Source organism: Salmo trutta, chromosome 19, assembly GCF_901001165.1.
Source record: "Salmo trutta chromosome 19, fSalTru1.1, whole genome shotgun sequence".
Lineage (NCBI taxonomy): Eukaryota > Metazoa > Chordata > Actinopteri > Salmoniformes > Salmonidae > Salmo > Salmo trutta.
The window spans coordinates 52819366-52845016 of record NC_042975.1 but is presented as its reverse complement, the minus strand read 5'-3'; the positions used below and the strand labels follow the sequence as shown (position 1 = coordinate 52845016).

General features: G+C 41.7%; 2 protein-coding genes across 2 annotated transcripts; one reads left to right on the top strand and one right to left on the bottom strand.

The window, feature by feature from the left end:
• Window positions 1–496: 496 nt before the first annotated feature.
• Window positions 497–12046, bottom strand: ftr83 (finTRIM family, member 83). Its single transcript, XM_029701716.1, has 7 exons — window positions 11325–12046; window positions 10673–10768; window positions 10150–10383; window positions 9083–9242; window positions 8834–8890; window positions 8148–8216; window positions 497–3596 (listed from the first exon to the last, which is right to left on the bottom strand). The coding sequence occupies exons 1-7, from the start codon at window positions 11913–11915 to the stop codon at window positions 3067–3069; spliced, it is 1737 nt and encodes a 578-aa protein (XP_029557576.1). The 5' UTR covers window positions 11916–12046; the 3' UTR covers window positions 497–3066.
• Window positions 12047–19114: 7068 nt separating this feature from the next.
• Window positions 19115–24753, top strand: ftr82 (finTRIM family, member 82). The gene is made up of 7 exons (XM_029701717.1): window positions 19115–19950; window positions 22023–22118; window positions 22427–22660; window positions 22950–23109; window positions 23327–23377; window positions 23550–23618; window positions 23857–24753. The coding sequence occupies exons 1-7, from the start codon at window positions 19357–19359 to the stop codon at window positions 24375–24377; spliced, it is 1725 nt and encodes a 574-aa protein (XP_029557577.1). The 5' UTR covers window positions 19115–19356; the 3' UTR covers window positions 24378–24753.
• The last annotated feature ends 898 nt before the right edge of the window (window positions 24754–25651 follow it).

Below are 25651 nucleotides of genomic sequence, written 5' to 3'. Positions count from 1 at the left end.
GGGATTCGATCTTGCAGCCTTTCAGTTACTAGTCCAATGCTCTAACCACTAGGCTACCCGCCACCCCATTAGGAGGGAGCTTAGACCATTCCTCCATACAAAATGTTTCCAAGAAACCACATTTGTTTAAGCAAGTCAGCCATATCAGCTATGTTTTTTTTAAGTCAGTAAATGAGGCTGAATGAACTGTTTCGCTGCCAGACAAGGCGCCGCTGATAGCCAGGTGTAGCAGTGGTAAGGTGTTGGGACTGCTGTTGGGACTCTGCTGTTGGGACAGCTTTATGTAGGTCCTAACAGTTTGTGGGCACCGTTTGTCACCATTATAGTACAATTAATGTATAGTTTAGTGTTGTGTAGTGGCTTTATATACTATAAATAAACTATCATCAACCTTCAGTATACTTATTAAAAGTGTACTTTAAATTCATTAAAGTATACTATATGCTCACTATCATTCAATTTAAACACACTCATTAAAACTATACTTCAATTTCAATCGCTTTAATTGTAATTTATTATATTCATTCAAAAGACAGTTTTTTTTAATGAAACTCTGCTTGTGAGTGATCAAGTACACTATAAGTTTACAGTTTCTTGCAAAGGTATTTATACCCTTTGTATTTCTTCAAATGTTATTGTGTTAAAAAGTGGGATTAAAATGGATTTAATTGTAATTTGTTGTCAACAATGAACTCAAAGCACTCTGTAATGCCAAAGTAAAAAATTTATAATACAAATTAGATAACTAAAATATAGCCATTGCATACGAATTCAGCCCCTTTGTTACAGCAAGCCTAAATTAGTAAAATGTGGCTTAACAAATCACATAATATGCTACATGGACTATGTGTGAAGTAATAGGGGTTGACATTATTTTTTTTTCAGTCAAGTATTGATTTTCAAGCACAGATTCAACGACAAAGGCCGGAGAGCCTTTTGAACGCCTCATAAAAGGTCAGTGATTGATGGTAACAATATCAAATCAGACATTGAATATCTCTGTAAGCATGGTCAAGTGAATAATTATGCTGTGGATTATGTATTACACCACCCAGACATATCAAAGATACAGTCATCCTTCTGAAATGAGCTGCAGGACAGGAATGAAACTGCATAGGGATGTTGCCATGAAGCCATTGGTGATTGTAAAACATTTACAGCGTTAAATGGCTGTGATAGGAGAAAACTGAGGTTGGATCAAAAACATTGTAGTAACTCCTCAATAATGATTTAAATGACTGAGTGAAAAGAATAATACAAATATACAGAATAAAAATAGAATGTTAACATCGGCTGAGAAGATTATTATTACAATAGCTAATGTAGTTAATGAGTAGAAGTGTATTTGCTAAGTCTTGTAGTGAGGAGACTATAAATACAATTTTAGTATATTTCTAATTTATGACAAATATACATACAATGTATTTAAGATGTATTCAAAGTATATTTGTTTTGCTCTTTGTCTAATATACTAAGAATATACAAAAGTACAAAAAAAAGTTCATATTCCGATAATTTTAAATGTATTTAATATACTTTAAAACGCTAATAAAATACAAATAAAATGTACATTAAATGCATTAAATGTATTTAAATTCTTCCAATTTAGATAATTTTAAATATAATTAAATATGTTGAAGTATGATTTAAGTATATTTAAATATATTTTTTCCCCCAATGGGTTTATACTGCAAAACTTTGTTTATGCGTTGTTTAATGTACTAAGGGTAAGCAAATTGACTTGTCCCAGTAGTGATGTATTGAGTTGTAGTGACATGTTTTGGGGATTTAGACATATATACATACATATCAGGTAGCTAGCTACAGTTACCCATAGCTGGCTAGCTAGTTTTATCGTTTAGTAATTTATTCCAATAAATTTCAGAATTCCAAAAAATATGTTTATGAATCTAGCTACGTTAGCAAGCTAGCTTCATATTTTTTCCTGACATGCCAAAAATGCAGCCTTGTTGATTCAATTTGACACTTCGCGGGCACAAGAGTTTGACATGTGACTACAGTTTGCATTGAATTGTGTGTCATATCAACCCTGCAAGTGACCAAAGTTGTTCACCCGCTCCCTCAAGCTAAATTGAGGGCCGAGGGGGCAACGTTAGTGAATTGGACTTCTACTTAAGATGGCAATCAAACTGCATCCGGTTTCGACGGGGATTCCCCAGAGGGAAAGTGGCTAGCGCAAGGGCTGAGGCGGTAAAAATTACGTGTTTGAACTGCAGCCAGTATCTATTATTTTGAATGCTAGAAAGTGAACAAAAGTATGTAATATATTAGATCAATAAAAACAAAGGCAATTAAAATAACCTATTTTTATTTCTCGCTTTGTGGCGGACAGGCCCCTGTCCTATCACTAGAAGATGCATATCGTTCATTTTAGCGGAAGAAGGCTATACTGACTATCGAATTGAAACTTAAATGAAAATTTATGAAGCGGAAAAAGTAGCCGGTTTACAGTGAGTCGGCTATTCCACCAATGGCCGGCCCTTATGGAAAACATTTTATATAAAGACCTTTCTTCCAGGTCTTCCATTATGGCATTAAGGGTCATCCTAGCTTTACAGTGCCTATTACAATTATTCCAAATCAATTATTGGGTTGAATGCACACGCGACAGAAATACTATATTAATATAAAATAAACTTGTATTACACATTCCAGTTTCTTTGTGTGATACATTTATATACAACTTCAGGTGTATTTTATTCATCTGATCCATAGAGTATATTCGTTTATCAAATATATTAGTTGACACATCAGTCTATTCTAAAGTAGATCCTTCATGATTATGAAAACATTATAGATATCATGTTTATTCCTTTACTCACCAAACCCAATTTGTCAGAGATATCTATCTCTATTTGATGATTTATATACAGTATAAAACATGAATTCAAACCTCAATAGAACAAAGTAAAACATCATTGCCAATTTAAATAGTACAATTTGAGAAAACGAGTCAAATTACAAATGCAGTTATATTACTTGAATCACAATACGTATGATGATCGATACATAGGCAATCATAATTTAATCATAGGTAATATAATATTATGACAGCTGACGGATGGTGACCGCTGACTCATACCAGACCCAAAAGCCTGGGTAGACAGGCTCGGCAAAGGAGGCCTTGAAGCGGTGTATGAGAGACATGGTGTCCCCCACAGTGTAGAACGAGAGGGTGCCTGCTGAGTGGTCCAGGAAGACCCCTATCCTGGAGGAGTAGGGTGCATTGATTTCCACCTGGTCTTTACCATATCGGGCGGAATAGCTGGAATCAGAGCAGAAGAGGCTCCAGGACTTGCGGTTGTAGCCGATGCGGCAGCTGTCCCCGTAGCCTACTCTCTTGATGCCCTTGTAGGTGATGCCCACGGAGGCCCCCTCTCCACTCCATTCCACCTCCCAGTAGTAGGCACCTCCAGACAGGGACTCTTTGCAGAGGACCTGGGGCAGGCAGTCGAACCTGGAGGCACTGTCAGCGTAGTCCTGTGGTTCTCTCTTCAGGGCTGCCTTCCTGTTGCCTCTAGACAGGTATAGCTGGCGGTAGGCTGTGTTGGGGTCCAGGGTGAGAACGCAGGCATCTGAGAGAGAAGAGGGAGAAGGCATGTCATGAGTGAGTGCCACTGTGTGAACTGAATGCTCTTCTTTCCTATGGGCTTGATCATTTAACCCTTATACCCATACAATACTAGACATTACAAGGTTAGTTATGGAATGTAAAAGGTTGTTTAAAACCAATATTATACACAATTATACAAAACAATGGCTGCATTTAGACAGGCAGCCCAATTCTGATATGTTTTTCACTAACTGGTCTTTTGACCAATCAGATCAGCTCTAAAAAATATTTGATGTGATTGGTCAAAATACCAATTAGTGGGATTTGTTTTACAGAATTGGGCTGCCTGTCTAAACACAGCCCAAGTCCCAGATTTAAGTACCCTATCGCCTAGCACATCCCCAATCTGAAATGTCAAAAAGGTCAGACGTAGTTAGTTGAATTACCACAAACATAATATTGCAAATGCTACCAGTCATTCAAGTCAGCAAAGGGACCTTGAGTTTCACCAGGCAAACTAAGGGCAAGTAACGTAGCCTGGTCCCAGATCGGTCTGTGCTGTTTTGCCAACTCCTCTGGTAATTCTCATGCATTGGCAAGGCAGGACAAACAGATCTGAGATCAGGACACCAGGCTATGATTAATGTGACCCTGCAAGATTGTAGTTGGTCTTATTAGATTTGTCCTGCATGTCCAGAATGGGATTCATTCCTGTCCCAATAACCATTTGGAATTCAGTTAATTCAGACAATATGTTGATCAGAGAATATAAAAAAAATACTTGGAGCATAGACATTGATAAAAGCAATATTCTTTCAATTATGGATGTAATAAAAGTAATTTTCTTTCAATTATGGATACATTTAATGAAAGTGATTCTGCCTGATCTTTGCCTTTACCAAGAATGGTAATTGAGGTTCTTATAAATTGATCAGAGACTTGTCCCGAAGCCACACATGAGTTATGTTTGGGGCTTTGTACAAATGGTTCTCTATTTTATGTGCGTCCTTTTGAACAGGTGTGTTTCTTGGAGCATTGCTATATAAATATATAAATATGGTTTCTTGCTAGGAGATCAAGACAGCTGGAACATTTGATAGGACTATTAAGGCTTTTCAAATTCCACAAGAGAATAATAACTAGTGTTGCCATTATTTTTCTAAAATGTATTAGTTGTCTTTAGTGTTGATAAATCCATGGATGTAAAATAACAAGCAGGACCCGCAGACCCCCCCCCCCCCACACACCACTGGTCACTCCCCACCAAGAAGACCCTCTGGAAAACCATTCCCCCCCCTCCTCCCTAGCCCCCCTCACTATAATTACAGAGTTGTAGCCGCAGCCTTATATATGGAATCTCTTCAGCAGCATATTTTGTCTTAAGGTATAAAAAAACAAGTTAACAATTCTGACCATTACAATTAAGTTAGCAGACTTCATGAATAAGGGTGGGTAATGAAGAAAATGGTTCAATGAAAACAAGATATAACATACTTGTTTTCACTTTGGAAAGTATTCAGACCCCTTGACTTTTTCCACATTTTGTTACGTTACAGCCTTATTCTAAAATTGATTAAATTGTTTTTTCCCCCTCAATCTACACACAATACCCCATGTTTGCAAATTTATTTAAAATTAAAACTGAAATATCACATTAACATAAATATTCAGACCCTTTACTCAGTACTTTGTTGAAGCACCTTTGGCAGCGATTACAGCCTTGAGTCTTCTTGGGTATGACGCTACAAGCTTGACACACCTGTATTTGGGGAGTTTCTCCCACTCTTCTCTGCAGATCCTCTCAAGCTCTGTCAGGTTGGATAGGGAGTGTTGCTGCACAGCTATTTTCAGGTCTCTCCAGAGATGTTCAATCGTGATCAAGTCCAGTCTCTGGCTGGGCCACTCAAGGACATTCAGAGACTTGTCCCGAAGACACTTCTGCGTTGTCATGGCTGTGTGCTTAGGGTCGTTGTCCTGTTGGAAGTTGAACCTTCGCCCAAGTCTGAGGTTCTGAGCGCTCTGAAGGAGGTTTTCATCAAGGATCTCTCTGTACTTTGTTGTGTTCATCTTTCCATTGATCCTGACTAGTCTCTCAGTTCCTGCTGCTGAAAAACAGCCACAGCATGATGCTGCCAACACCATGCTTCACCATAGGGATGGTGCCAGGTATCCTCCAGACGTGACACTTGGCATTCAGGCCAAAAAGTTCAATCGTGGTTTCATTGACCAGAGAATCTTGTTTGTCATGGTCTGAAAGTCCTTTAGGTTCCTTTTGACAAACTCCAAGCAGGCTGTCATGTGCCATTTACTGAGGAGTGGCTTCTGTCTGGCCACTACCATATAGGCCTGATTGGTGGAGTGCTACAGAGATGGTTGTCCTTCTGGAAGGTTCTTCCATCTCCACAGAGGAACTCTGGAGCTCTGTCAGAGTTCTTGGTCCCCTCCCTGAACAAGGCCCTTCTCCCCCGATTGCTCAGTTTGGTTGGGCATCCAGCTCTAGGAAGAGTCTTGGTGGTTCCAAACTTCTTCCATTTAAGAATGATGGAGGCCACTGTGTTCTTGGGGACCTTCAATCTGCAGACATTTGGTACCCTTTCCCAGATCTGTGCTTCAACAAAATCCTGTCTCAGAGCTCTACGGACAATTCCTTTGACCTCGTGGCTTGGTTTTTGCTCTGACATGCACTGTCAACTGTGGGACCTTATATAGACAGGTTTGTGCTTTTCAAAGTCATGTCCAATCAATTGAATTTACCAAAGGTGGACTCCAATCAGGATGTAGAAACATCTCAAGGATGATCAATGGAAACAGGATGCACCTGAGCTCAATTTAGAATCTCATATCAAAGGGTCTAAATACTTATGTAAATAAGGTTTAATTTTTAAAAATGTGTAATACATTTGCAAACATTTCTAAAAACCTGTTTTCGCGTTGTTATTATGGGGTATTGTGTGTAGATAGATGAGGAACAAATTGTATTTAATCAATTTTAGAATAAGTCTGTAATGTAACAAAATGTGGAAAAAGGGAAGAGGTCTGAACACTTTCTGAATGCACTGCATATATACAACTTTTAGAAAGCCCATGTTCTGAGCTAGCCATTAAAAGTATGGTCCACAGATCTAAGTGAATCTGAACAACCCTTTAACTGGAACAGAGTATGGAAAAATATGACCTTGACATCCCATAATCTGAGCCATCAACTTATACTTTATTGAAACTGTATTTAACACCAAGGAAAGTTATATGATGAAATTGGCCCCATGCCAAACTGTTCACTGTGTCCCGTAAATCAGGTAGGCACAGTCCTTCATATAATGTGGGTGTGAACTGCAGTTAAATGCTTCTGGGACAAAGTTACACATTTTTTTTTTGTTTCAAAGTGCATGAATGTAAATGTTTAATCTGCTATGTTATATTACTTAACGGTGATAGCTCCTTGAATCTCTCAGATGATTACTGCTGGCAGGGGGAAGGCATGGTATGGGGAGGGTTCTCTGGTCTCTGGGAGGAAATGGGAAGAGAGGGAGGATGTAAAAGCATCCTCAGTTGACAAGGAACCTTGGATGTTTAGGGGAGTGGGCACTGACAACTAACCTGTGTTGCTAGACGGGGTGGAAAACATGGTTACATACCAATTGTACTATTACAAAATCCTTTTTGATCAATGTCAATTATTTCTGTATGTATTTCTTACTTACAAAAAAAAGTTGTGGAGCCCATAGGTACATGTTATATAAACTGAAAATATGAATTGATATTGTACCTGTAAATCACCCAACAAAAAAATTACAAAATAAAAACTTGTGACCCTGCAGGACAGGTGTGCACCAGCATGCAGGTAGTAGAACAGCTACAGTAGCTCATGTACTATAGACTTGGTTCACCTTGGTTCACCCCTCAGCCAGGTCAGAACTGGTGGTACTCTCTGTAGCCACGGCTAGGACGAGATGACCGACCACTTGGCCCATCTGGTCTGGAAGATCGACCACTTGGCCTATCATCTGGAATACCACCGGAGGCAGAGCCATTTATTTACATGTATAGCTCGGACCACAGTTATTCAAATCTGCTTGTGACCGATGTTTCCTTTTCCGCATGCTCAGTACGCACTTCTATTCTATACTTTGACTGTCCTATTCAGAGCAGTTTTTAAACTTGCTGAAGCTGTAGTGTCCAATAGTTGTAGTAGTCAAGTAACGTAGCTTAGAAAGATTTGCCAATACAGTGATGTCATTCTGTATAACCTTTTTACAAACCTATACTCCCACTCACCGCAGTAAACCGGTATAAAGTTCATCGAGCATGCCCACTTACAAACCTAGTATCTAAGGAATGTGGTAAGACTACTCCCATCACAGCACTAGCCTGTTTCCATGTGGGCTGGGCGCCAGGTAGTATTTTAGACTAACTCCTGTCTTTATAGTGGTTTTAACGCAATTTATGAACAGTAGTTCACACTTAAATGATCAAATAGTATGAATAATTAAATGGCACTAGAATGAACCCTCAGTCCTATAGTATTTGATTTGGTAAGTATAGTCTCAGAAGGAGAATCATTAAATAGACGTACATTTCAGGAAGTCCTCTCTGTGCTGGGGCTCCTGGCTTGGAGACTTGTACACGGCAACAACTGCATCGGCTACAAAGAGAAGGAAATGCAAAAGAAAACAAAAAACATACATAACATTGTATTTGGATTGTACAATATAGCCTGATACCGCATGCATGGAAATTTACTTTACAATCTTGGGATTTATTAGTGTTTCGGATATCCCCAGAAAATCCAACTTTAATGAGTGTGTGTTTGTGTAAAATTGCTTGATGCGTGTGTGGTGTTCTAAGAGAGTTAACTTATCAGCCAATGTAAATATTCAGGGCCACTTGAACCACCACCTGACCTTTGAGTGCCCTCTAATAAAGATCAAGGTGCTCAGACCACTTTACTATTCCAACAATACTAGAGGAACCATTTTGTTTTTTTTACGCACAGCAGAGCAATAAGAAAATTATAATCACTCAAGGAGCCATTTGAAATTCAGATTATGCTGTGATTGCCCTGTGAAAATGTAATTACTGGAATTTAGCTACAACACAAGGCAAGCCCATATTTCCTCAGCAACCACCTAACAATGTTGTTTGGGGGTTTGGTGGAGGTCTGGGGGAGTCGTGGGGTCGATATCCTTGTTTTTGAACTAATACCACTCCAAGTATTTTCCAGAATAAGGTCAGTGGGGAGTTTCATGTTGATTGACTCACCTTTCACAGTATTTCTCCTTTTGGCTTCATCCAGTTGGCAGAAAGGCATTTTGTTCACTGAAAGAGGAAAAATTCTAGTTGAGTAAATATTCTCTATAAGAATATACTGTAAATTACTGAAGCATTTCCAAGTCCATGGTTTTAAAAAGGACAAAAGCCTGGGGTTTAATCTAGGTCTCGGCTCTACATCATTCATTCAGCAATGGCAGTAACTAACTGAAGTTACAGTGCATTATCTCACTGCCTCACCGGTCGTTGCCACTTTGACCAGCTCCTCATTGCTGATGTCATGGAGATGGACCTTCATCTCAGAGACAGCCTTGGTGACGGGTCCGAAGGAGAAGTAGGGGTTCACTGAGACTGTGGGCAGCTCCTCAGCCTCCGTCTGAGCGATTAGCATGTGGTAGCTCTACAACAGAGAGGATAAGAGATGGTTAGATGTGTGAATGGATGAGGACAGACATGCCCTCTTTTCAAATGACACATTCATCATTTGAATTGGCTCGTGTCATATCCTGGCTTCATATTTCCTGTCTTCAATTATTATAGACAGGTTGGTTGTTTAACAACAAAACCGACGTGTGCGCAACTACGGGTCAAAACAGACTGGGTTGGCTTAGATTGTTGACATGTAACTATTTAGTCTTCAATGTTCATTGAAAAACAAATGCATTTGCACAATTGTTGTCTCAAATACATCATTGCGGTTGTTGGTTAGCTAGCTAGTGAATTTCTGCCATATTAGCATAGACGTGACATCAAAACAAGACATGGTATCAAGAATAAAGATAAAACTAGCCAGCTACGAGTCTCCACATTGCAGCTTCTTGTCATTGTTACTTGCCATCTGGCCATCCAGAATCACAACAACACACGGCCTTCTGTCCCATTGAAGCGGCAAAAGTATTGGGCCAGTAACCGAAAGGTCGCCAGTTCGAATCCTGAGCCAACTAGGTGACAAATCTGTCAATGTGCCCTTGAGCAAGGCACTTAACCCAAATTGTGCAAAGAGTTCTGGTTATTTTGGGGTGATGCGCTTGGCGGGCCACTCAAATATGAGATATATAGTGTTAGGGGGAAGGCAATGTTTAAAATTGCTTGTGTCATTCCTTGGCTTGAGCCCAAATATTATAGTAGTTGTTTTAGGGTGAGGGGTGTTAGACTTTAAAGCCCAAGAGTATTTATCACCTCTGAACATCATTTGTGAACCGAATGCTCACAGATTTTTCGGTGGTTCCTAAAACAAAGCGCACTGAACGATCGCAAGACTAACGCTAGATCCACATTCGGTGCGATGTGTGCGAGCCTTTAGTCACCTGGATGAAGTGGATGTGGTCCTCTGTGCGTGACAGCTGTGTGATCTCGTTGTCTCGCTTCTTGAGGTCAGCGATCTCGTGGGTCAGACGCTCTAGGTGACCCTCAGCGTTGTTCAGTGCTGCCCTCTTATTGGAGGAGATTAGCTTGGCCATTTCCTGTTGCATCCTCTCGATGGAACGCATCATGTCGCCAAACAACTTCTCACACTCCTGCATAGCCCTCTGGGCTGAGCTCTGGAGAGGAAAGGGGCACACTTAATGGGCATGCTGTTATAATCTCTAAAGCATTTTGGGTTGTACCAATACACCCAGGAGGTCAGTCATAATGGAACTCTGTTGGTGATGTATTGATATTTGTGATTATGAAATCTCTTGGTGGGAAAAGATCATTTGTCTCTCCAGGACACACATCAGAAATATACACTGTGAGTACATCTACAGTATGTTTAGTATGACTTAACAGTATATTGTAATTGTGTAATTTCACAACCTACTGTATTTTATGTGCTATAGAGACATGTACCTTGAGTGAATCCACAGCTTGTTTCAGCTCCTCCATCTGCTTAAGCCTCTCATGGATCCTCTCCTGGATCTCTGCCTGGGTGGCACCCAGACGTTGCTATGGATGGAGGACACAGGACGTCAGTGACATAGCCCCACAAGTCAGACAATTGTTTCCAAAATATTCCAAATACTGAACAACCCAAATGCTACCGACAAACATTGTGGCTGCGTGAAGTGGCATCTTTTTCCTCGCCATTCATGTAATTTGAAATTGTCATCAAAATGCATTATTATAATGTGCATTAGGTTCAGACAATGCAGTAATAAAATCTAGCCAGTAGTAGTTCTTGGAATAGAGGTTTGGTTGCAACACCCCACCCCAGCCCACACACATTTACAGTAACTGCTTTCACTCATGTGGGTGAGTCTAACTGATTGCCTGAAGTATTTGTTTTAGGGGCTTGGCTGGTACTAGCTAATCTATTCCAACAATCAACCTGTCGCTCTCAGTCACACAACTGCAGTCAATTGGCTACAGAAACCTTATGGTTTTGAATAGGCAAATTATTGAAAAGCCTAGAAAAAAGTAGTCGTTTTTTTTCCTGTTACACTAATGGCTTGTCATTTAACAATACAGAAATGCAACTACTTCAAAGAGTTAGCCGTTTTACCTGTTCTTCTGACCTCTCCTGTTCGGCAGATACCATGTCGTGACCTTTGTGCTCCTTCACGGTGCACAGAACACAGATACACATCTGGTCCGTCTTGCAGAAGAGCTCCAGACCCTTCTGATGCTGGGGGCAAATCTGTCTGTCCAGATGGCCGATCTCATCCACCAGCTTGTGCCTCTTGAAGCCAGGGTTCTCATAGTGGGGCTTTAGATGCCTCTCACAGTAGGACGCCAGGCACATCAGGCATGTCTTGATGGCTTTGTGCTTCTTCCCAATACAGATATCACATCCCACATCTTGTGGTCCAGCGTAATTGTAGTCTGGGTCTGGAGGTGGAGGAGGGTAGGTCTCAGACATCCTGAGTTGGGAGTGGGTTGAGTGTGAGGAGGAGCGGGAGGTCTGGAGGCGGCGTGGGGTGGGTCTCTTGTTGTAGGTGACCCGACAACGTGGACAGTTGTAGGAACCGGTGTGGTCAGCGTGGTCCCAGTAGGTCTTCAGGCAGATGGAGCAGAAGATGTGGCCGCACGGAATGGAGACTGGGTCCCTCAGGTCTTCCTTACACAGATGGCAGCTCTCCTGGTCAGTAGACATGGGGATTGACTGATGCACCCTGGTGCTGTTAGGTTCTTGGTAGTAGTAGGCTAAAGACGAAGTGCGACTGTTAAATTTTCGGTCTGTCCCGTCCGTCAGGTCTGAGCAAAGTGAGCCACAGGTGCTTCCGCAGCATGTTATATAGACTAAACAGTCATTGAGGGAAGGAGGCTAAACTGGTTAAGCAGAAACTAGTAAAACGTGGGTGGGGCCAGGTGACAGAGTGTCAATGGAACCATTCAACAGCCGTCAATCAGGAAGAGGAGTGTGAATTCAGAAAGTGAGAGGAATGATTGAATTGTGTGATCTCAGGATTTAACTTTGTTTTGACAGTACTGCAAATCGATACTGTAGTTACAAATATAGGTCACTGTTGGTTTCCAACAGGGACTCTACCCCAGACAAAGCTCACATTTTGACCCTCATGTTGTTCGTTTATGTAGTGCAATATTTTTATTTAACATGTGACATAAAACATGGTTCACTGCACACAGTTAAGATCAATTTCACATTGGATTTCCCTGCACATATAATAATGTAAGATATGTGTCACACTGGACTTCACTGCACATCTAATGAAGTACCAACATCAGTTGTACACAAGTGATACGTTTCTTTGATAAGTCACACTACAAAAGGGTAAACTATTGGTCTAACCCACTAAGTGACAAGATAATCTCAGGCTATGGGAAGTGGTTTGTCTAATGTTTTAAAATTCAGCCATGTTTCAATACTAAAAACAAAGGACAAAAAAACAGTGGTTGGAGTTGCCTTTTTATCAACACCACAATTACAAAATATTCCATTAGAATCTTTACCACTAAATCACAATACAGTTTGCAGAGGTTACTTGAATTTTTTTTTAAGCAAACTTACAAATAGGGCATCTTTCACACTAGTTCTAAAGTCTGGCCCAAAGCATCCATCAACACCTCGACAATGACGAAACATATTAGATACATTGTATACACAATTCCATCATACAAGTAGATTTGCAGATCAACATGACAAACAAACACATGACCAACAGAATCTCAGGTAAAATGACTTTCAAGATGGCTGATTCCATTTCCCTCATTACTGCCACTTATTGGTAGACCTGTAACAATGCCCTACCTATTACAATATTTTAAACATTAAACAAATTTTTCTAAAATGCATTGTAATTTTAACTGTATTTTCTGTCAGTTCTTGGAAACAAAAAAGATCAATGACCATATATCTCAAATGCCATAGGGAATAAATATTTTTTTCTCAGGAGGCATAGGGAGGGGGCATGTTTTTGCATGTAAGAATTGTCCATAGTGAGATGAATCTGAATCTGTCAACATCGTCACTGATAAATGTGGCTTCAGAGTATTGCTGCTGGTTGATAGCATCCAGCTTGTAGTGAGGGCATGGCTGTGGGGAAAAGTGATATAATGGATGCCCACTCAGGGCATGTACACACTGACCTCTTGGCCTGGCTGCAAATCAAAGAGGGGAGGGTGAAGAAGACATTTTTTGTGGACTTTTCTTTAGAGTGACTAATGACAAAACTAATCTTCTCACCCTTCCGCGGCAGCGTAGCCTAGTGGTTAGAGCGTTGGACTAATAACCGAAAGATTGCAAGATCAAATCCCCGAGCTGACAAGGTACAAATCTGTCGTTCTGCCCCTGAACAAGGAAGTTAACCCACTGTTTCTAGGCCGTCTTAACTGACTTGCCTAGTTAAATAAAGGTAAAATAAATAAAGTTGGCTGGTTGGAATCTGGCTTGAACAACAGAAAGTGACTTGCAATAGGTGTTCATCATCCTGCTATGCGATTGAGAGCAGTTAATTATCAACTGTTTATTTCTCTTCCACTCATTTCCTCTCAATCCAAATCATGATTCTAATTGGATTTTATTTTTTCTCCACATTTCTCCTCTTCACATCAGCCTCAACACTCCTCCGTCCGTTCCAAGATGGCTGTCAGCTTGTTAGTTCTGTGGAGTTTCAGGGTTGTTAAAAATGAAGAATGTAATGTGACCAGGCCAGATGTCCCAGACAACACCAGGGTAAAGAAAACTGCTTCAAAAAGTACATTGTGTTAGTCAAAGCATAGTGGCTATATTCTACACACCGAATGTCATTGTTATAGGGTCTGCAAGTCATCCTGAACAAGTACTGTAGCTGACATGCTACTCACAAAATGTCCAGTGTCATGTTTGACGAGATGGTTGCAAGAGATTATTGCACATGAGGTGATCTGGTCAGTTTTTTGTGTTGAAGAATGTGGGTAGAGGTTGAAATCTAGATTTCACCTGAAATTGCCCCGGGGTCAGGGAAATTACAACATGATCAATATTTGCCAAGCAATTCATCTTATTAGTTCTAGATATTTAAAAAACAGTTTCTTTACAACTCTCTAATTCTAAGTTTGGGGTTTCAGTGCCTGACAGTTTTAGGAGAAGCCTTGATATTGTTATAGCTGACTCACAGCAGTAGTGCTGTTACAATTATCCAGTCTGTAAATCTGTGAATCTTGCACACACAAAACAGAAGACAGCAATGCTTTATTTATTGGTTGGAGGGACTCTGTACTTCATATACACTGGGTATACCAAACACTAGGAACACCCCCTCACCCCCTTTTGCCCTCAGAACAGTCTCAATTCGTCTGGGCATAGTCTCTACTGCACGGTGTCGAAAGCGTTCCACAGGGATGCTGGCCCATGTTGACTCCAATGCTTCCCACAGTTGTGTTAAGTTGGTTGGATGTCTTTTGGGTGGTGGACCATTCTTGATACACACGGGAAACTGTTGAGCGTAAAACAAAACAGCAGCATTGTGGTTCTTGACACAAACCGGCGCACTTGGCACCTATTACCATACCCCGTTCAAAGGCATCTTTTGTCTTGCTCATTCACCCTCTGAATGGCACACATACACAATCCATGTCTTAAATTGTCTCAAGGCTTAATAATCCTTATTTAACCTGTCTCCTCCTCCCCTTCATCTATACTGATTGAAGTGGATTTACAAGGGACACCAATAAGGGATATAGCTTTCACCTGAATCCACCTGGTCAGTCTATGTCATGGAAAGAGCAGGTGTTCTTAATGTTTTGGATACTCAGTGTAAATGTAGATTCATGATGAGCTTCAGAGGACATACAGTTCCATTGCCAATGACAATACAGAGCCAGCTAACAGATAACTGGGCGGCGCACAATTGGCCGGTGTCGTCCAGGTTTGACCGGGGTAAGCCATCATCGTAAATAATAATTTGTTCTTAACTGACTTGCCTAGTTAAATAAAGGTTCAATTAAAAAATTAAAGTTTAGGACTATCCAAAATACAAGCCCCTGAATGAAGCTCATGACAGCTCCACATCAGAAAGGCCTGAGTTCAGTTCAGTTGAGGACAGTCTCCAATAAGACAATCAGGTGTTGTGATTCAATATCATATCACTCCCTTTATAATTGACAGACATCCTGGTGGTCTTTCACATTAATGTGACTGTGAAGTCAAAGTTAGTTTGTTCAGTTGCCCTTAAAGTGAACCTTCAATAAAGATCTGTTTATAGGGAGGTGGTTATGTTGGCCCTTTTTTCTTCTGTGGTTTATTTCCACATTAGCTACCCACATGTAGCTGTGATGTGCTGTAACTGTAGTGACGTAACCAGGATGACTGTAGTAAAATAGTTAGGATGCTGCTGTAATACATCCCTATCTGGCTCACCTGACTCATTCTGGTTGTTGTTCAACATGCTGAGCTGATGATGACAATGGAAACACATGATTGCTTATCTTACAGAGAGTCATGTTAATATGGATTCACTGGTTGCTTTCATACATTTACATGCAGAGCCAATGTTACATCTGCAACCTACATTTGCATAACACGTTTCTGTCTCTGTTTTCCAGGTACTTTTCCAAGTGAACTGTCCAAAGTACCACACAAATGTAATTCAAAAATATTTTGGAATCCTCATCAACAATTGTCCCTTTTTGCCCCTATTTGTTGTAGAGGTCTGTTCTGCAGTGTGCAGCAACAACCTGTTCCCTGTGATCTGGCCCCTGTCCAGACTCCTCCTCTCCAGCCCTGTGTATCTGCCAGCCAGCACTAACAAAGGTAACCATTGTTCCAAGGCAACACTTGTAAATACTTTGTCTCTCTCCATATTCTGACCAATCACACACAGACACAGCCGGGTTCTTGACTTCTAGGTCTGCGTCTCAAATGGCACCCTATTCCCTACATAGTTCACTACTTTTGACCAGCAACGTATGAGCCCTGGTGCACTATATAGGGTATAGGGAGCCATTTAGGAAGTAATCCTACACTCACACAGCCATTTTGTATTTTCTTACTCACTGACTCTCCACAACAACATCCCCTGACTGAAACCTCCTGGTTACCCCCGGTTACCCCCCACTACACCTGATGCAAGAGAATGTTTGGTTTAATGAATGTTGACCTTTCACCTTGTAAACCGTAGGGTTTTATGCCTGACTGATCAAGAGACATAACTAGGACATGTTTATAGCATGTTTATTCCTTTATGACAACTGAACTGTTTCCTCACCCAATAACTTTGAGTGATGGGCATTAGTCTTTGAGTTTATTAAGTACATTGCAAGACATTGCATCAGGCCTTGTGCATTGCTTTTCATAAAAATGGGAAGTGTCTGTACCTAATCAGATGAGCCTAACTTGTATACCTGTGTGTTGTTACTGTACAACTAGATGATTTTTTCACATAAATCAAGACCATGCATTTGGCAGTGTATGACCTTTTCCCTCACTCTCGCTCTCTCTCGTTAATCAATAAGGAAAACAGAGGGCTGCTTTTACTCTGGATTGGTCTACTTTCCTGGTATCTGATCCACACAAAAATTAGAGGAAGAGAAACTGGCTTATCAGAAACCTGACCAAATACGGAGAGAGGCGAAACTATCTCTAAAGTGCAATGATGTAAGATATGCAATGAGGGAGGAGTTGCGTACACGGCCTTGCGCAACCGGTTGGTAAAAATGTTTCGGTGGCCCTGTAATTTAAATAATTGTAACATACTGTAAATTTAGTATGCCTATCAACTCTTCTGGAATAAGATAATTCAGCAAACCATTTTATCCCTAAGGTCCACTACCTCACACATTACCTTGTGGCTACAGGGTAATGAGTTTCTCATTTAGGCCCTCTTTAGTGAACTAGTGAGAGAGAGAAATGTGCACTACAGTATGGCCACATCCTTGGCCCAAGAGGAAACAAAGGTGTAAATTGAAATGCAAATGTGCTAATTAGTTCATGATGTCAGAATTGATCCAGAATTCTAGGGTGAGAATGGGCCATCCCACTGGGCACAGACGTTAATTCAATGTCTATTCCACGTTGGTTTCATTGAAACAACGTTTATTCAACCAGTGTGTGCCCAGTGGGATGGGTCTTTAAAGCGGAAATCAGCAGTTGAAACATTAACAAAGCATCCTGCCGGTCCCTGTTTCGATAAAAAGCTGAGGGATGGGCCTGGTGAAATGTATCAAAGAAATGTCAGCAACTCTGGTATGCTCCCATGGTGACATAATCAGACACACAAAAAAGACAACGCTTTGATCCGAGTTTGATCTTCGTCAGGTCATAGACAAATTAATAAACAGAGCTATGGATGCAAGGACTGACAATCCATGATATAGAAAATAGTTTTACCATGTTTTGAGGCTATATATTGTTTGTTTACATTTACTTTGTTTACAAACATTGTAGTACAACAAGCTTATATTTGGGGTTCTGATTGGGTATGACAGTTGAAATAAGCTCATGAGGTATTTATAAGTTATATTCTTCAAGTATCAATGGGTACATATAATGAATTTTTAATTGCAAAAATGTATGTAGCAACTACAGATTGCCCCTTTAAAGGCTTACCCTTTAAAGCCTTTGTAATATTACTGTAATATTACTAAATAAGCCTGTCATGGGAGAAAGAGGATAGGATGACACTTGGCAATATAGAAACCAAGGTGTTTCTTGAAAGATGGACTCTGCTGGTTTTAGACTATAGCTAATAAAGACACAGGATATGTTTATACTGTACATACCAAATACTAAAGTAACAAGGGGACTTAAGTCATGGGCTAGATGTGCATTTTTACATGGCACAATATCTTAAAAATATGTGAAGCGTTCAGATGGACATCAGACAGATAAACCTGTAAGAGATGGGAATGTTTTGTCAAACATGTTTCTGTGATTGCAATGTTCTCTTTTGGCTGCCTCTAATGAGCATTTTTTTCTCTCTCTGTTTGACACACACCATATCTACTTTTACTACTCCATGCACCACTGGTGGAGGCAGCTGAGGGGAGGATCGCTCACAATAATGGCTGGAACGGAGCGAATGGAATGGCATCAAACACATTGGAACCATGTGCTTGCTGTATTTGAACCCATTATACTCATTCTGCTCCAGCTATTACCACGAGCCCTTCCTCCCCAGTTAAGATGCCACCAACCTCCTGGGATGCACCTGTATGGGCAGTTAGACTAGTTCAACAAGCTGCAGTTTAAATATATACAATAACTTCTGTCCTGAACTCTTAACTGCTCTTTGTCAAAACACCTGTGGCAGGCAGTTCAAACAGTGACAGGTACCGCTGTTTGTTTTGGGTCGCAAAAGATAGAAAAAGATCCCCTCTGACATTTGAAATGTATCCTATTCTATCCTGTTTGTGGTGGGAACAGGTTTGTTTGTTCAGTGGGTGGACTCCAGCCCCTTCAAAACCGGATCTTCCACAAAATGTGCATTTGTGTCTATTCAACGGCATCTAATGTAGGGCCTATGACATCTGTAATTCTGTTCACTGTTCCAGTTGAGTTTGAGGGTGAAAATGGGAAAAACTGTTTATATTTGAAAACAATGCCGTATCGTTGTCTCTGATCAGCACACAAAACTTTGGAGCTAATAAACAACGATGATTAACTGATCCAGCCTGCGGTGTAGTTTGCACACTATCAAGTCAAATACAGTTAAAGAATTTGAATCAGACTAAAAACTGAAAACCCCCCAAAAATTCAGGCATATTTAGCAGCAGTTAGTGCCTCCCTGTGTGCTACAATTCATTCATTCTCCCTGCCTCAGCCTATCCCCTATTTTTTATCTCCTTTCAGCCCGCCCCCTCGCTCTCTCCCCCTCCCTTTAAGTCTCCTACAGCCTTTGCTCAACCTGTTTATCTGAACTGGGCTGAGCGCTACATACTCTCAGGCAGCACAGGGGTAGAGCCTGCTTTCAATCAATAACCTCTGGAATTCAGAAATACAAGTAGGTCCTGTCTCTGTCAGGCTCTGCCACACTCTTGTGGACGGCGGACTCCCTAGTGCACTGGTTAGATCCCTCTGTGGATTCCTCTGTCTGTCTGTCTGCCTTTCTCTCTCTCTACAGTTCTGAGTGTTTTTTGTAGTGTAGTGAGTAGCGACGATGGCTGATCCCACGTCTTCGGATTACTTCAGCTGCCCACTGTGTGTGGGGCTGCTGAGGGACCCCGTGGCTATCCCCTGCGGACACAGTTTCTGCATGGACTGCATCAGCGGCTACTGGAATGAGGCAGACTACACAGGGATCTACATCTGCCCCCAGTGTAAGATCACCTTCACCCAGAGGCCTGTGCTCAGGCCCAACACTATGCTCACCAAGGTGGCAGAGAAGATCAAGAAGACTGGTGCCAACCTCAACCTAAACCTCACACCCCCAGGGAGCACCTTCGCTGGGCCTGCCGACGTGCCCTGTGACTACTGCTCTGGTAAGAAGCTCAAGGCTGTTAAGTCCTGCCTGAACTGCCTGGCCTCATACTGTGAGAAGCACCTGAAGCCCCACTATGAGTCAGCCACATTCAAAAGGCACAAGCTGGTGGACGAGCTGGGGAACCTGGACAGAAAGATCTGCCCCCAGCACCAGAAGTCCCTGGAGCTGTTTTGTCGGACCGACCAGATGTGTATCTGTGCCATCTGTACTGTCAGCGAACACAAGGGACATGACATCGTCTCAGCCGAGGCAGAGAGGAGTGAGAAACAGGTAAGGAGCGGAGACATGTTTCTTTCTATCCAGACCTTGACTTGTAGGTTTACAATTTTTCACAGAATGATTTGTATTTTGAAATCAAAATATGATTAATTTAAACTGAAATCATAACTGTGATGTGAGGATATCTGGATACTGTACATACAATGTAAATAACTTGTTCAGCCGGTCATATGGCAGAAATCAGTACACCCTGAAGGTACAAGGCACAGTCACTTTAAGGGGAGTGTTCTAGAACTGACTCAAAGGTTAACTGACTAACGGTTTACTCACCAACGCCTCCTTCCCTCCTAAAGAACCACATTTCTCTCAGCGAGCGAACAGAACTAGGTAGTTAGTCAGAGGGAAAATACGGGACAGGGATGTGAGTGAGTGGCCAGTGGCTTATGGTGGTGCGTGTTGATGATACAGGAATGTGGGGTTAGGCAGACGTGTAGTATTCCCAACCCCCACCCACTGCCACCACCTCTGCAACGTTTGTACTTTGACCCAGCTAGCTTACCAACCAGCCAGCGTTACCACCCACTCCTACAGGTCAGGCAAACACACTCACACATCCAAAACAAGTACAGCTCTCTGATTAGCTGTGAGTTTGATCGAGGAATGTGTTCTTAATATGTGGTAAAGGTTTGTGGTGTTCCAGCTGTGCTTGATGAGACAGTGTTCCCGATCCGATAGCCATGTTCCCAGCTTCCAAACAGGGGTCTCAAGTCCCAGGAAGACCCAAATACACCAAAGGCAGACCCAGGGTTTCTAGTTTGGTGTATTTGGGGCTATATTATGACAGAAACTAGAGACTCCAGTTTCCTGGACTGAACTTTGAAACCCACCTGTGGGAAGGGGCTGGGTTTAGGCCTAGTAGTGGGAGTGGGGATGGTGGAGGTGGTGATAATGGAATGCAGTTGTACCAGAATGCAGAGACTGAATCAAGGCCTTGTCTAACCGCATGTCCTATTTATGATCAACAAACCATTGACCTGACCATGACCAGCCACTGCATCCAAATCAGTCTCCATTCGAATGGACTGCCAGAATTGGCAGTCAAAAGCTACAGTTTTTAAAACAGCCACAGTTGGGCCACATCAAACTAATATACAGTATGTTACTTTTACATTATTATCGCCAATATCTATGACATTTATATGACATCATCGTAATACTGTGAAGCAAAGCTTTTTACAAAGGCCATAATTCAGCCTTTCTGTTTGCTAAATGGGGAGACTGGTTCCTCTCATCCCCAGATTTACAACCTGACTCTCCTCTCCCATGGCTTCACTCCTTCTCTTTCACACTCCCCTCCCTCTCTTCCCCCAATCCCCTCTCCCCAGATTCCCCACATTCCTTGAGCTTATCTTGAAGAATGGGCTGGTAGGTTTTGAGTAAAGGCTGAATTAGCTCTCCCTCTCCTCTCTATACTGTATAGGCCAGTATGTGTGCACCTTAAAACATCTCTTTAGAAGTCAGGCTCAGGCATACAGCAGTAGTTTCACATTCCTGGCATGGTCAGGATTCCATGAGGCTCTTTTTTCCCCCTCCTTCGGAGATAAAGCCGCCCATTCTAAGTAGATCTTTAGAGCGATGCTTGTTATGGGGAAAAGGCACTATTACTCTCATTGTATAACTGCATCTTTGTCACATAAGATATGTTTTTTTCACTTCATAAAGAGACACAAAAAACAACCTATTAACTAATAACAGTATGAGAAATAAGAATTCGATCTTAATTGTAGAGTATAACATAAACACATGCAATGCCCCTCAAGATAACGCTGTCCACTGTCACTGTTAACCACAAATAAACCATTCAGTGACATTACATAATCAAGCCCAAGTTGGAAGGCATAACAAATCTAATGATACTAAACGTGAACTGAATGACATGCAAGGCCCTTAAATATTCACTCACAGGAGGCTGCTGAATGGAAAACGTGTTTGATGTGTTCGATACCATTCCATTGATTCCGTTCCTGCCATTACTAAGAGCCCGTCCTCCCCAATTAAGGTGCCGCCTATGACTCACCTGTAAGAGGTATTGTGTTGATGATTCTGTGGTGTCACCTCAACAGAAACTCCTGGGAGTTGCTCAAGCTGAGATCAGACAGAAATGCCAGGACAGGGTGAAGGAGCTGGAGGAACTGAGAACAGCAGTGGACTCACTAAAGGTAAGGAGAAAATGTCTTCAAAACATTGTCTGATGAAACTTCTATTTCATACACCAACTCATAACTGCTCTGTCATGTTCAATGTTTAAAAAAACAGATATAATTTTCTTCTTAAACTACATTCCCTATTCCCAATTAAAGCAGAGAAATGTAGATCAACTTAATGTGTGATGACCTTCTGCATGGCAGCCTGTAACTCACGATGTATCAATGATGACTGTGTCTTGTCTAGAAATGTACATCTAGCATATGTGTGTAGGCCTCTTGACCTGAGAGAAATGAATCATTAACTGTGTTGTCCTGTCCAGAGCTCAGCCCGGAGGGCCATGGCGGAGAGTGAGAAGATGTTTGAGGATATGATCCGCTCCATCGAGAGAATGAGGTCAGAGGTGACAAAGATGATTGGCATCAACGAGAAGGCTGCGTTCAACCAGGCTGAGGGGCTGGTGGAGAGGCTGGAGCAGGAGATAGATGAGCTGAAGAAGAAGGAGACGGGACTCAAACAGCTGTACAGCACTGAGGACCACATCCACTTCCTACAGGTGAGACTGAAAGGACTACATACAATTACATACTGTATGTTCTGAATATTCTGTGGTACATTCACTTATAGTGGTCAGTGGATGTCCACTAAATTGTAAAGTGCAAGAAAATTGGATCTGTAAAAGGTTCAATATTGCAATTTTATGTTTGGTCCATCGTTTAAAAAAGGACTATGATGTTAAGCAGCAATCAAAGTCATGGATCTCTACAATATGTTCCTCTGCTGCTCGTTCATTGTTGGTCCTTGAACATGCTTATTTGATGACACTCATGATTATTTTTATACAGAACTTCAACTATCTGTGTACTCCCACGGATGATGGCTTTATCCCCAGAGTGTCGGTGAACCCAGACTTCTCGTTCAGCGCAGCCAGGAAAGCCGTGGCAGAGATCAAGGATCGTCTGGAGGAGCTGGGTAGAGAGGAACTTGTGAAGATCTCCAAGTCAGGTCAAAACAACATACATAGTCTCCGTTTCCAGTCTTTCACATGTCATATTTCAGAAGCAATTGTCTAACCTGTGAGACTAGAACATATACAACCAGTGTCTAATTGACCATCATTTGTTTTATATCTTAAAACAATACACAGTATATCTGAAATTCTGTTAACAATAGCCAAGACACTCAATGTTTTGCTGATTACCTTTTATATTGCCTCTCACAGTGAACGAAGTCCCTGTTTATACGACAGAAAAGAGAGAGAAAAGCAGCAGAGGTGAGTCTTGTGATCAGTCTACTGTATATATGATGTTTGTTCATTGTGTAAAGTTAGATCACACACTAGAAAAAAAAAATGTAATGGTTTGGGAGGTGAAGGCCTATGAAGAAATTCAGTGCTGTGGTTTTGAATAGACATTGAGACAATGTCTTCTATTTTCACCTTCTAGTCATAGAAGTAATGACAGTGGACAGCCCTCCTCCACCAGAGCCCAAGACCAGATCAGAGTTTCTGAAATGTAAGTACATATCTGTTCAATTAGCATCTACTCTCAAACCTGGTTCCAGATCTGTTTGTGCTTTCTTACCAACTCCTATGGTCATTGTCATGCCAAACAATGACCATAGGAGTTGGCAAGATGGTACAAACCAGATCTGGGACCAGGCATATTATCTCTTCATAAACCTGTTGACTCATAAACCTGTATCACAGAACAACACGAATGTTGACCCATTTCACTTCCATCCCTCCCCCAGACTTCTGCCAGCTGAGACTGGACCCCAGCACAGCCTACAAGGAGCTACACCTGTCGGACAGCAGCAGAAAGGTGATCCGAACCAGGGACCTCCAGCCCTACTCTGACACCCCGGAAAGGTTTGACAGCTTCGCGCAAGTGCTGTGCCGCGAGGCCCTGTCTGGTGGCCGCTTCTACTGGGAGATCGAGTGGAGCGGGGAGTTCTCCATGGGGGTGGCCTATAAGGGAATCAGCCGCAAGGGGAAAGGATCACTGTGTCTGCTGGGCTATAATGATAAGTCCTGGAGCCTGCTGTGTTCTGATACAGGGTACTCAGCCTGGCACAACAGGGTAGATAAAGCCATCAATGCGCCCCATTCACCGAGGATAGGGGTCTACCTAGACCACTCGGCAGGGGTCCTGGCCTTCTTCAGTATAGGCAACCACATGACTCTCCTGCACAGGTTCGAAACCATGTTTGTGGAGCCCCTCTATCCCGGCTTTGGAGTTGGAACCTCGGTCAAGATCTGTCAACTCAAATGAACATTAACATGTGCCTCTTATTCCTTGATGAAAAATATAATCACCATTTTTTAAAGAACGTTTTGTTTTATTTTTCACATGGTGCCCTATGCATCATTTGTAATTTGTTGTTTTTCTTTGAGACTGACTGTGCCACATTGCTCCATCCAAGAGTTCTATTTTATGAATTTTCTAAACATTTGAATGAGCAGAGGTCCTAATAATTACACTGTATGTAAACATATAACCTTTATCTGACATCAAGTATTCTTTATCTAATGGTATTTTGAAAAACTAGTATCTACATGGCCAACTAAATGTGTTTGTACTGTATGTAACAGTTAGCTTTTTATGACTAGAATAACTATTTTCAATAAAGATGAAATGACTACTCATATATATATATATATATATATATACACACACACAAGTATGTGTACACCCTTTAAATTTGTAGATTTGGCTATTTCAGCCACACTTGTTGCTGACAGGTATATACAATTGAGCACACAGCCATGCAATCTCCATAAAAACATTGGCAGTAGAATAGAACTGAAGAGCTCAGTGACTTTCAACGTGGCACCGTCAAAGGATGCCACCTTTCTAACAAGTCAGTTTGTCAAATTTATGCCCTGCTAGAGCTGCCCCGGTCAACTCTAAGTGCTGCTATTGTGAAGTGGAAACATCTAGGAGCAACAAGGGCTCAGCCGCAAAGTGGTAGGCCACACAAGCTCACAGAATGGGACCGAGTGCTGAAGCGCGTAGAGCGTAAAAATCGTCTGTCCTCGGTTGCAACACTCAATTACTGAAGTTCAAAACTGCCTCTGGAAGCAATGTCAGCACAAGAACTGTTTGTCGGGAGCTTCATGAAATGGGTTTCCATGGCCAAGCAGCCGCACACAAGCCTAAGATCATGATGCGCAATGCCAAGCATCAGCTGGAGTGGTGTAAAGCTCGCCGCCATTGGACTTTGAAGCAGTGGAAACGCGTTCTCTGGAGTGATGAATCACGCTTCACCATTTGGCAGTCCGACAGACGAATTTGGGTTTGGTGGATGCCAGAAAGAATGGTACCTGCCCCAATGCATAGTACCAGCTGTAAAGTTTGGTGGAGGAGGAATAATGGTCTGGGGCAGTTTTTCATGGTTGGGGCTAGACTCTTTAGTTCCAGTGAAGGGAAATCTTAATGCTACAGCAGACAATGACATTCTAGACGATTCTGTGCTTCCAACTTTGCGGCAACAGTTTGGAGAAGGCCCTTTCCTGTTTCAGGATGACAATGCCCTCTGTGCACAA

Excerpts from the sequence above, each read along its gene's own strand:
- ftr82 (XM_029701717.1), top strand. The coding sequence starts at position 19,357 with ATGGCTGATCCCACGTCTTCGGATTACTTCAGCTGCCCACTGTGTGTG. Across the intron at positions 22,119-22,426 it reads CAGCAGTGGACTCACTAAAG|AGCTCAGCCCGGAGGGCCAT; the intron begins GTAAGGAGAAAA and ends TGTCCTGTCCAG. Across the intron at positions 22,661-22,949 it reads ACCACATCCACTTCCTACAG|AACTTCAACTATCTGTGTAC; the intron begins GTGAGACTGAAA and ends ATTTTTATACAG.
- ftr83 (XM_029701716.1), bottom strand. The coding sequence starts at position 11,915 with ATGTCTACTGACCAGGAGAGCTGCCATCTGTGTAAGGAAGACCTGAGG. Across the intron at positions 10,769-11,324 it reads AGGAGAGGTCAGAAGAACAG|CAACGTCTGGGTGCCACCCA; the intron begins GTAAAACGGCTA and ends CTCCATCCATAG. Across the intron at positions 8,891-9,082 it reads GGTCAAAGTGGCAACGACCG|TGAACAAAATGCCTTTCTGC; the intron begins GTGAGGCAGTGA and ends TTCCTCTTTCAG.